The sequence below is a fragment of the Bacidia gigantensis genome, assembly GCF_019456465.1.
Source record: "Bacidia gigantensis strain McMullin 20006 chromosome Unknown contig_295, whole genome shotgun sequence".
Taxonomy (NCBI): Eukaryota; Fungi; Ascomycota; class Lecanoromycetes; order Lecanorales; family Ramalinaceae; genus Bacidia; species Bacidia gigantensis.
This window is the reverse complement of record NW_025408608.1, coordinates 793,663-805,810: the sequence shown is the minus strand read 5'-3', so window position 1 is coordinate 805,810 and position 12,148 is coordinate 793,663. Positions and strand designations below refer to the sequence as shown.

Below are 12,148 nucleotides of genomic sequence, written 5' to 3'. Positions count from 1 at the left end.
GATTGACCAAAAGACTTGCTTGGTGAGACTGCAGGAAGAAGTATGCTACAATGATCGATGGAAGCACCGAGAGACCGATATATAGTCGGACGTTGTTGCTTGTAAGCTGAGCTCCCTCTATAAGGCACAAACTCGACTTGCGTTGGAGTCATATTTGGAAATGAGCGGTGGCCAATATGGTATGTGTATTGGTCTCAGATCATCCACACAGCAGGCAGGGGTGGAGAAGTTCAAGGACGGGTGTGCCCGCGGGATGTCGCTGTCAAAGGGTAGGGCAATACTCACATCCGCCACCCGCGCGAAATCGAAAGGTACTTACCAACAATCTGATCGTGTTCCGCCGATCTGTACCAATGAGGCCGACTCAGGCAAAAAGGCGGAGTTCCAGTGGCCCTCGAAGTGATAGCTGGGTAGCGGGTTTTGAGCCAGGCCTTGCAATGTCACCCACCTTTGAGGACAAGTGACTCAACTACAAGGCACCAGAGATGTGACAACAGCACGGGAGTCCACATCAAGATATCACTGCCTCTTCATGCTCACAGTAGGGTGAGCAACCTAGAGATCTCAGTGCCCAAGGTGGTAGCCGCTAGAACTAACGTCAGTCCGTGGCATTATGAGTGAGGCCTGATTGGTTTGCTTGTGATGACCACCAGTGCAGAGCGTAGCTGCAAAACCTAAGGCCTTCGTCTCCCAGGAGCCGGTACTGACTAGGGCAGAGGGAGCACGTGGAACACTTTCAGCCGTAGCCAATCGACGTATTCCGAGAACAAACATTGACAATTAGCGGCCCCCAGAGTCACACTCATGGCACCAGTCAAAAGTCTCCCATGGGTAGAGTGATGAGCGATCGCCGAGCATAGGGTTGCGAAAGACGTTTGATTGCGTTCTGCATAGAACACGCTTGCAACACTGTAGGGCTCCGCCACGAGATAGAGTTTGCAACGTGCGTACTGAAACACGAGGCAGCCTGCGGCTTAAGGGCTCTTCAGATAATCCGTCATCAGGAACGAGTGGGACAGGGGCACGGCGTGACTGGCCAACCAGGTGTAAACTGTAGCCATAGGAGAAGTGCCGTGACAGGCCAAGCGTTGGGCTTGCGGACGAATCGTATGCCATCTTGGGAACATGGCGAGAGAGAAAGAGAAGGAGAGGAGAAAAAGAGAGGGCGAAAGGAAAACGGACGTCAACACGGATGGTCTTCCAGACTCAACTTGGGACCATGAGTTCCCTTCCCCTGTGACTGCGTTGATGCCGGCAGAAGACTCCAGGCAGACAATGAGATGACACAGTAGTAAGTATGGCATGGGCGAAGAACAAGCACGCTCCAGTGTAGAGAAGCTAATGTAATGCTTCGGTAAGGATACTGGCCTAGCATTCACCAGATTGCGTGGAATTGGGAGGTTCAAAGTTCAGGCGTCCAGGAACCGGCTCTGCTAGTGCGATGCCTGAGGCTCCGGGAAACGCGGTCTTTGACATGCAACAGCGGAGATGAGCTCTGTTGCCTTGCCAAGCGCTGCGGTCATCTCGATGCACTCATCATAGATTACAGCTGAGGAATTGGAGTCTTCATCGATGCGCAGCGTTGTGCTTGCTCTTGAATGACCCGAAATCTAAGGAAATTGATGGTCCAGGTCTATCGTGGCGGAGCGGGAAGGCCAGCACAACGTTCGGCGACATCAATAGTACCTTTCCTGAGGCTTTGACATGGGGTCTTGGGGCATTCACAATGCGTCTTGTGGATACGTCCGACTATATTCATAATCATCCTTAGCGCTGAAACATTTGACGGAGAGAACCATCATCCGGGTGGGTCAGTGCCCCCTGTGCCTTCGACCCGACCGTTAAGGCTGACAAAAGCCTCACCAAATTCAACCGTAATATTTGATTTGAAATTGAGAAAATCAGGCGCACCGCTTGCATGTTTCGAGGCCCTGAAATGCCGGATTGGTGGAAGGTATAGCTGCTTCTAGTTCACACTGTTTCAGAGTCTGTTGATCTGTCCTCGCAGTTACGGCCGATGCGGTTTCCTGACCCACTGAGGATTTGGGGAATCGATCTTTTCCACAGAATCATTACTCTCGTGCCTGAGTTGTCTGGCGCGGCTCAGGAAAGGCCGGCATGAAATCTGCAGAACGGTTGACCGAGCAGTCTCACTCTGGTAAATGGAATCGCGTGGAACATAGTTTCCGGTATCCTGATATTCCAGGATATCATTGTTGCAACGAGGAACTCGCCAACGGTTCCTCAGCAACGTAGATGTAGCACGTGTCAGAAGGAAACCTTAGCCTCCTCACCGATCCACTGACCAAGTTGTAGCAACTCATCACTTTGGATAAGGATATCGACCGCCTCACTTTGACTTGAGCCCGACGTACCCAGACGCTCAAGCACAATGAACACACCGGGACTGTTGCATTCTGTTACCTGCATGGTGACGTCCTGCACGTAAGCTCCTCCATGGCTTGTATCGGTGAAATCACCGTTAGAGCTCGCCGCAATTGTTTGCATTGACGATCCCCTTCCGGATGCAATTGCGACCCTTAGAGGCGACCCTAGTTCTGGACGCATAGAAGACCGGTCGCTGGTCTTTGACGATGCGGTGACCGAGATACAGTTGATGCGATGCGTCAGTATCGGTAAGACTAAGCGATCTATCTCCGGGGCGAATGACGCTGTCTTCATAGCTGCTTCGAACCGTCCGGCTCCGAAGATGGGGACACGCTTTACGTCACAATATGCTGTTGACGAGACGTGAAGATTGAGATCACCCAATTGACCCCGCTCAAACGTCGAACAAACAATTATGTACGACCCTGCGGGAACCTCTTCAATCTCTGCGACCGCAAACCCTTTTCTATAGGCACCACTGTTGCCGATGATGTCTCGCGAAGCCACTGTGCGAAGATATTTGTCACTGGTCAGAATAAGGGCTACGTGAACAAGATAAGCATCGAAGATACTCTCGAGTGATAAAACAAGGTCAGAACTTGTCATGAGTTGGATGCGATACTGAGGATTAGAATGGTACGCGGGACCACTGGCATTGCCCCCAGCTGATGATTTGGTCCACCTTCCATGAAAAACATGCTTGTGGGCGTGAAGATCCTTCGCTTGCTCAATGCTTGTAGGAGACAGTGAAAAACAGGATATTGTAAAGGCGAGTCGAGTTCTGGGGAGAGATTGCTCCGCTAAGACAATGGCGTATGATGAGCCTGGTGCCATGTCTAATTTCAGTAATGTGTTTGGCGAATCAACGTAGTCACTCGTTGCGGAGGCACCCTCATCAATGATGACTCGATATGAATTGTCTTTGAAAGCATAGAGACTGATGAATCCCTCAGAAGCATCTCTAGTGCTGGGGCCTCCGTGACCTTGGCCAGCTGGCAAACGAGAGATGAAATGTCTACTCAATAGAAGCCAGACAAGCCCACCAGACGGTGAATTAACGATATACTGTGGATTTGTACGGATATTGCCGCCCGATTTCTGGATATTAGTCAGATCCCAGTATAGATGCAAATCGGTTCGGTACCTAAACAAGCCCGGATTCCAATTGAGATAGAGCGACTCAAAGTTTTCGAATACATGGTCCAAAGTCATCCAAAACGTACCGGGAGTCAGACAATGCTCAGGGTGGTCCTTCGTCATGGATGCGCCAAGTCCAAGATGGTGGAGATTTTCCGAAAGTCCTCCAAGAGTGTGATCATCTCCTTTCCAACTCATACCTCGAGACCATGGATTTTTGATCAAGAAAAGCTTCCGTCCATGCTGTTCTTTGAGACCCAAGACAGTATAATCGTGCTCCCCAATCAAACCAAGAACGTTTTCCTCTGTCTCGGATATTTTGCCTGTTCCTGTCGTGATAAGAACATCCCCATAGTGGAAGGCTTTGAGAAGCCTATGCCATAGCGAACAGCGATCAAGCTCATCGCTAAGGCTCAGTTCGTCAGTTGTGTAACATATGTCTCACCAGAGGATATTGGGGCGGGGATGAGGGGCCTACCTTTGAAGAAATAGCTGTTCTGGAATCCAACTACTGATGATCCAAAGGTCAGTTCCTGAATTACTCCCAGGAAAATCATAGCCTCCCCTCATCTTTAAGTATGCCTTTTCGATTAAGGCTGGCCAAAGCAAGCTTTTACAATTACGATCAGTGACGAAGAAATTCCTTTCTGTCTTGGACACAGGTAGCCTGTCGTCGATGACAACCTTCCTGTTGGCACCGTTGAAATAGAGACGAAAAATGTACTTTCCATTCGAAGACGTACCTGGTGAAGATTTCGCTGGGTTCCAGGGATGGAAGATACCTGCAAAAAGATTGGTGAATCCCCGTTCAGTGCGGTTTGTGATTGCACATAAGCTCGCAACGACGGAGCAATCTGTGGTCATGTCTTGCACTAAGTCTTGACAACTCGAATCTGCTTGCCCATTGGAAGCCGACATAATTTTGCCCGCCACATCAAAGATGTCTGAACATCTTCGCCAACTATTGAGCTCCTTGTACTGGGCTTGCGATAGCTGGAAATTGGTATCGTCTTGGAAAGAATCTTTGAATTCTGAAGCTGGCACTAGCGGTGACCAGGGCGGGAAACGACAGCCATGCAGCTTTGAACCTTCAAGCACAATGATTTTCTCACGCGTAGACAAGACACGCTGAGATACTGGCTCTTGAATATATCCCTCTGCTTGTTTGCTCTCAAGAGCCATCTCGCCATCAGCCCTCAGCTTTCAAAGGAAATTTTGTTCGCATTATATAAACGAACAAGGAGCCCTCACAGATCAAGAAGGCTGGATGGAAGTCTTGGCAGCCTTCTTCAGCACCCCGCCTGCGTTTCTGCCTCGGCTTACTCCGTCATAAAAGATGATCGCATTGACCATAATTGTGTCTTGTCTGTGATTGAGTACCTTGGTGCGCACCACTGTTATACATCTCGGGTCATTGAAGTCCCTCCATACCCCGGCACGATGGTGAAGTAAGGACCCAGGCCACACTCCTTTCGCTTTTACCCATTCCTCATCATCTTCTCAACGCCCCAATGTCACATCGCGGTAGTCCGCCTCCGTTACCGCCATGGGGAAATGCTTTAGCGGGCGCGAGTGGTGCCGTGTTTGCAAATGCTCTTGTCTACCCTCTGGATATGTAATGATCCACCAAACTTCTGTTGAGCTCCAATTGACTAGTTCTATAGAGTCAAAACCCGCATACAAGTGCAAGTCAAGCAAAAAGACACCGAGCTTCTTTCGCCGACTGTCAATGAGGCTCACTATAAATCGACACTAGATGCTGTCAGGAAAATTGCCCAGGATGAGGGGCTGGCTGGGCTGTATGCTGGCTTCAACAGCTCCTTGATTGGTGTTGCATCTACCAATTTTGCTTATTTCTATTGGTACTCTGTCGTCCGAGCGCTTTATATCTCGACTCGGAAGTTGGCGAATCCTCCCGACACCCCGACCGAGCTTGCCTTGGGGGCAGCTGCAGGAGCCCTTGCTCAGGTCTTCACGATACCAGTCTCCGTGATTACCACCCGGCAACAGACACAGCCCAAGGGCGATAAACGGGGCCTCGTAGATACTGGGAAAGAAGTCTTGTACGGTGAGGATGGGTGGACTGGATTGTGGAGAGGCTTAAAGGCAAGCTTGGTACTTGTGGTCAACCCAGCAATTACATATGGGGCTTATCAGAGACTGAGGTCTTTGTTTTTCGCTAATAAGGCCAGACTCCGCCCATGGGAGTCATTCTGTTTGCATCTCACAGATCCCCAGAAAAGTTATCCGCTAATTTTCTGGTAGTCCTCGGTGCTGCTTCAAAAGCCCTCGCTACGATTGTCACCCAGCCTTTGATCGTTGCAAAGGTTGGGCTACAGTCGAGACCACCGCCAGCTAAAAGAGATCGACCTTTCAAGACGTTTGTGGAGGTGATGCAATACATTGTTGAGCACGAAGGACCGCTGGCGTTATTCAAGGGACTTGGCCCACAGATCACGAAGGGAATCTTGGTTCAAGGCCTTCTGATGATGACCAAGGAGAGGTAAGGTCATTAGGAGCTCAAGTCAGAGCCAATGCTTATGTAGGAGCAGGGTCGAAATCCTCTTTATAGTCCTCTTTGTGTATATGCGTCGCCTGAAAAACGAAAATTTGAAGCGGGCGGCAACCGTTGCGGCTTCGAAAGCAAAGGATATCCTACCAGTCGAGGGACTTGGGCAGAAAGCTCAGCAATTTCTACCCGTCATTGTGAAATAACATCTTGAGGACCATAGATCGATTCAAGGGTTGCTGTTTATAGTATCAGCGAGGTTTTTGTATCAAGCACTTTTTGCGTGAAGGATTATGTAAGTCAGAAGACACATGTAACACGTTGTCCACATATTCCAAGCTGCTAATCAGCTAAATAAGTAATTTTGACCAACTCCTAGCCCTTACATGCTGATAGCATATTCCTAGTCTTGGCAAGCCTTTGCATGCTTGATATCTTCCTACTTTTGAAACACATGGACAACTCATTGCGGACAAAGTAGCTCCAAATACCACTCTGCTCATAGTTTGTATAGTATACCATTTGGAAAATGAAGCGTTGACTGTCTATAGTCAATTTGGTTGATTTGGGATTATGCATTGATATTCGCACGAGCCAAGGCTAGGTATTTTAAATACAATGAACGCTAGTAACAATAAGCGAGTCCATTGTGCGATCGTCGAGTGCGTCTTATTTTCCAACGCTCCTGTACCCAATTTTGAAGACGTCAAGTGCTACAATGGCCAGTAGGTTACGAAATGGTCCAATTCTGTATAACCTCTATTGATCGAACTGATCATAGAATCAAAAAATTCGTCGCAGCACAATCAACAGAAGAAGGCACATAAGAATGGGTAAAGCCCTTTCCTTCGTTTAAAATCGTGGAGGAACTGCAAGCCACTGATACGCAATTTTCTTCTTTAGGATCAAGAAACCGAAGACTCACCGCTACCCTTCTTTGAAAGGGACAGATCCCAAGTTCCGACGAAACCATAGGCATGCGCTCCATGGAACTATGAAGGCATTGGTAAATGTGGTCAAACGATAGCCACATCATATTTACTAACGAATGCCTAGAAAGAGGTTCGGGAAGGGAAGAGAGAAGCGGCATAATGCACTGAAGAGGAGCGAACCAGCCAAACGTTCAGAAGGAGGATGCGAGACCAGGTTACATTGACGCTGTAATGCTACGAGATATCTGGTCGAGAAGCACCGTAAGTGCAAATACGCAAGAGATGTCAAGTCTCATGGGGTTGGGGCTGTGAAGCAGCACATTTGGTTGAGCAGAGCACAGCGAAATATTCAAGGTTCTACATACCTTGACTTGACATCGCTGTGTAACTCTACAAGATATCGCCATTGGTCTCAGCCGAATTTTACGCGCAATCTTCTTCTGTCAGCGAGTTTCGAAAGACGGCATATGTGTGTACAGCGCCGTTGCATATCCACGCACGGTTGCTGAAGGATTTATCCAACGTGCCAAGATAAATTGCCCTCTCATTACCAAACACTCTCAATCTAGTCTATGGAATTAGGGTGCATGGAGAAAGAGCTACAAGATCTCGAGGAGGGTCGCACTGAGCACAGAATTACGCATCATGTGAATTAGTCGGAACTCACTTCTCGATTACCACTTGTAATGCTCCTTTAAACTATCCGTTGATGAGCCTGTTTTGCACTTGAGGTTATGTAAAGATTCGTGGGCAAATATGCAGGGTCGTGTTATAAAATCCTGTACTTTCAATGACACCAGTGGTCAAGACAGCGCGAAAGGATTCCGACCCACACCCGTAGTACCTTGCCTTTGTATATTTAGCTGCATCTTGCAAACCTAATCCCGAAGACGCGGTCGGTCTTGGCACGCCCGAAGTTCCCAGTTACCAACTTCGTGAATAATTTCTTCCCTTTCGCATTCATTCAAGTATTACGAGCTGGTATCTTTTCGTAAGCTTGCCAATCGACAATTAGAGCAACAGTCCTCCACCTTTTTGCTGTCAGATTTGAAAATTTCTACCCGGCAAAGACCGGTAGGAAAGCATGCCTTTCTTTGTCTCTTGCAGGCTGTCGAATAAAGTCAATGGAAACAGTCGTCTTCGAGGATTCACCCCTGGCTCATTTCCTGGAGGGTATATGCTGTTGACGTTTTATGGTCGTGACTCGGTCGCTAAGATTGAAAGCAGGCCAAGGTAACAGTGATGATCACCCCGAAGCCTCCAACGCAAAGCCAAAAGTAGCCTCACCATTGCCAAAGACCTCATTCGCGCCTTTCGCGTCCAGCTTCAAGCATTTCAGAGCTCGCAAAACCCCACCTAAAGCCCTCACTCTGGATGTTGTGGTTCCTAAGCGCGCAGCTGCCCGTGTCCACGAGAGGTGCTCTGTAAGAAATGATGTGCCTTTTCGTCTCGTTGTGCTTGCTAACGAGATTGGTTCAGAGCATCGTTCACCGTAGTCTGGGTTGGTCCAAAAGTGCCAATTTCTTGGAGCAATTCCGTTACATCATCGTCGCATCTCAGCTGCTGAGCGAAAGTTCCAACCGGTCGTCCTACCAACGTCTGTCTCTGCCAAAACCATCTGTAAGGGAAGATCTGGCCTATCAAAACCAGGAAATTGAATTCGTCGCTACTCCTCGCGGACTTTTTTCAACAGCCATAATTGCGTTCGGGGCTGCCTATCTTGTGAGATGGTTTCGCCAACACGTTCTACCCGTTGCTCCTTGGGCTGGACCGTTCGCTCTGCTTATGTCTTTCGCCCTCATTACCGCCACTTCCTATCTGTTCCTCGAGCGACGATGGCAGCAGAAAGTGCAAAGACGCGCAATCGATTGTGCATCCCGTCTTACGTCTAGCATGCACGAATTGGATGCCGCAGTCAATACAAGTATTACAATGATCCAGGAAGTAGAGCTTCTGTCGCGCGGCTATAACATGTAAGTGCCGCGACCCGATGATTGTGAAGCGTGCAACTGAGATCCGAAAGCTCCCCAATGCCTCCCATCTCCTGCGTTACCAGCAGTAGTGAGCCGAGGAGGTGCGCAAGGCTACGTCGAACACTACGCCGAACCCTTGATTATATGTCTAAGCCGCTCTCTGAAGCTCACAAAGACCTCGCAGTCAATGCCGTTAAAATCGATCTTGACAAGTATAACGAGATTTACGAGATCAGTCGTATGGATATTGAAGACGCCGAAAACGTTATTGTTGCAGGGTCTCGCGAGCTCGAAGCTCCGGAAGCGCTCCTGGAATTGAAGATCGGCTTTCATAGGCTTCAGACCCTGCGGAGACTACTGTTATGTACGCTGCTAGCATTAGATTACGATCAGGGAACGCCGAATGTCTCAAAGTGGTTGGCAGCCATCAAGAATATGGATGATTTGATATCCTTAACGACAGAAGCTGTCATCCAAATTTCCGAAGCCAATGAGAACGAAGAAGGTATGTCTTGATCTTGCCCTACAACGAACTTGGCTAACGATGATTTATGAAGCCTTCCCGACACCGCCGACCCCTCAATGTCCCCTCACGCCCAATCGAGAACGTGCGAAAGGCAATATGAAGCAGCTCAGCGGCCTTTCAGAGGGCATCCGGAGTCTCTATGCTAAAATGCGACTCCTTCGTGAAGACGCTGAGAGAAGCTTTAGCAAACCAGGCACAATTGACGGCTTGACAGATACGCTTTTGCATCAATATGATTCTGTTGGTCTTGATCTAAAGGATTTGGTGCAGAACTGGGAACTGGGAAAAATCGCGCTCACTTCAACGTTGAAAATACAAAACCAATCTATGTCGCCCTCTACGCACCGTCTATCGGTGCCGCTTTCGCCGAGCTCAAGTTTAGGCGGCTCGACGGCTGTTGAAGGAAGCCCGCAAGACGCATTATTGGCACTCAAAGGTATTCCGCGCTCGTCGTCACGTTCCAGCGCCACCTCAAATACCTCAGATGAGCAGATATTTGAAGCAGTGGCAGCGCCTCGTCCTCGTAGTGCGTTGAACAGAAATGAGAGGATTGCACAAATCAAGGAAGGCCGAAGGAAGCACGCCGAAGACGGCGAGAAGGCGCAAGCCACCACACATTTGTTGAAGGAATTGGAGACGGTGATAAATTTACGACCAAGGGGAAGAACGACAGGACGCATGTCAAGTGTCTAATGATATTTCGAGACTGGTCTGCCATTTGGCAGGAAGGTATCATTTTTCAACGAGCGGCATTTACGACGGACGATGTGCATGAGATACCCATTTGATATTTGTAACATATGTAGCAATTTTGGAGGCATGTATTATATTGTGAATATAACCGAAGAGGTCTTTGAATGGAACTTCTTCCACTCGACTACTTTTCCCTGCTTGTCTCCTGCAAAGTAGTCTCTTTGTATGTTCTTAGCGGCATCCCGAGGGCTAAAGTGGTCCACGTGCTTAGCGCGTTTTCAACCGACGCGTATTTCTGACGCAAGTCTACATCAAGACATTCCACCCACCAAACGAATCTTCACTCTGCGGTCTTTAATTCAGCCATTTGTTGATAAATTGACGTTCTGAACACGGTCATACTGTCTTGATACAAAGTGCACAAGTGAGCCTATCGAGCATCCGGAGACTGTCCCATCTGCTAACAAGGCATGTAGTGCTTGAAGCACGATTGGAGCAAGCAAACTTGCTCAAGAAGGTAAACATTTCCACTAGGACAGACCCCTTGAGCTGAAAGGTACTAAATCATCTAGGTTGTCGATGCTATCAAAGACCTCGTACAGGATTGCAACTTTGATTGCAATGACTCGGGTGTTGCCCTCCAAGCCATGGACAACTCCCACGTCGCCCTCGTCTCGATGATGCTGAAAGCAGAGTCCTTCTCACCATTTCGCTGCGATCGTAACATCGCGCTTGGCATCAACCTCAACTCCCTTATGAAAGTGTTACGGTGTGCTCAAAATGAAGACATCTTGACGCTGAAGGCGGAAGATGCCCCGGACGTGGTCAATTTGGTCTTCGAGAGCAGTGAAAGTGATCGGCTCAGTGAATACGATATCAAGCTTATGGATATCGACCAAGAGCATTTGGGTATACCTGAGACGGAGTACTCGGCCACCATTAGCATGCCAAGCGCGGAATTTCAAAAGATATGTCGAGATCTGATGGCGCTTTCGGAATCAGGTATATTGCCCTCAGCGCGACTTTGCAAGGTCTTATGCTGATGCGTTTCTTCTTCAGTGGCTATTGAAGCCACGAAAGAAGGGGTCAAGTTTTCCTGCTCGGGCGACATTGGCAACGGGGCCGTCACTCTGAGAAGCCACACAGACGTTGAGAAGCCCGAGCGCAATGTTGAAATTGCTCTCTCGGAACCAGTGGCATTGACATTCTCCCTGAAATACTTGGTCAACTTTTGCAAAGCGAGCGGTTTGTCAGGCACAGTCAAGCTATGCCTGTCCAATGAAGTGCCACTGCTCGTGGAATACGCTTTGGCATCAAATAGCTACTTGAGGTTCTACCTCGCCCCAAAGGTTAGTCGGGCCTTCAAGATTGAGTCGGCTAGAATACTAATACAGTGCAGATTGGAGATGAAGAATGAATACGGTGGTTGGAGCGAGAGGAGTACCAGACGAGGCCAAGCCGAAAGGGAACAGCGTCCTGAGTCCTGGCTTATGCGAAAGGATGGTACCCTCGCAACGACGGGATATGCATATTGAGTATGACCACTCGAGTATGGTACGATGGGGCTGTGAGGGGTGGATATTCTATGGGACCGTAATGACATGAATGAAGCATTGAATGAGAACCGTCACGTAGAGGTTAGCAAGCGATGCGCCAGAGCAATCAGCCAGGAAGTGAGCAGCCTCGTCCAGACCTGGCATCCAACAGCAGTAAGGCGATCCAGAGGCGGTAGGCTTGCATTATCTGGGTAAATTCAAGGCATTTCTGTTGGGCAATCTCGCATGCTGCTGCACGGTGTTCTGCTCAGGCAGGGTATCAAGATGCCTGCCATGGCAGCAGGGGCAGCGAAGTGTCCAGCATCTCCGTCGTCCGTCTCAGCAAGCAGCAAGCAAGAAGCATGAAGCAGCGTATTCCCGCCGGCTTGCGCAATTTCTTAGCCTCGCCAGCGCGACGGCACAAGATTAGGCGAATATTTATGCCTCATGCAGCC

General features: G+C 49.0%; 3 protein-coding genes across 3 annotated transcripts; 2 read left to right on the top strand and 1 right to left on the bottom strand.

Moving 5' to 3' along the window:
* Positions 1 to 2,268: 2,268 nt before the first annotated feature.
* KY384_008310 (uncharacterized protein) lies at positions 2,269 to 4,707 on the bottom strand (the record flags this gene model as incomplete). Its single annotated transcript, XM_044816799.1, has 2 exons — positions 2,269 to 3,898; positions 4,004 to 4,707. The coding sequence occupies 2 exons, from the start codon at positions 4,705 to 4,707 to the stop codon at positions 2,269 to 2,271; spliced, it is 2,334 nt and encodes a 777-aa protein (XP_044666164.1).
* A 329-nt stretch (positions 4,708 to 5,036) lies between these two features.
* On the top strand, positions 5,037 to 6,032 carry KY384_008309 (uncharacterized protein; the record flags this gene model as incomplete). The annotated part of the gene is made up of 3 exons (XM_044816798.1): positions 5,037 to 5,140; positions 5,190 to 5,740; positions 5,791 to 6,032. 3 exons carry the CDS (start codon positions 5,037 to 5,039, stop codon positions 6,030 to 6,032), a joined length of 897 nt encoding a protein of 298 aa, XP_044666163.1.
* A 2,827-nt stretch (positions 6,033 to 8,859) lies between these two features.
* KY384_008308 (uncharacterized protein) lies at positions 8,860 to 11,693 on the top strand (the record flags this gene model as incomplete). Its single annotated transcript, XM_044816797.1, has 5 exons — positions 8,860 to 8,939; positions 8,990 to 9,444; positions 9,497 to 10,104; positions 10,731 to 11,160; positions 11,218 to 11,693. The coding sequence occupies 5 exons, from the start codon at positions 8,860 to 8,862 to the stop codon at positions 11,691 to 11,693; spliced, it is 2,049 nt and encodes a 682-aa protein (XP_044666162.1).
* Positions 11,694 to 12,148: the final 455 nt, after the last annotated feature.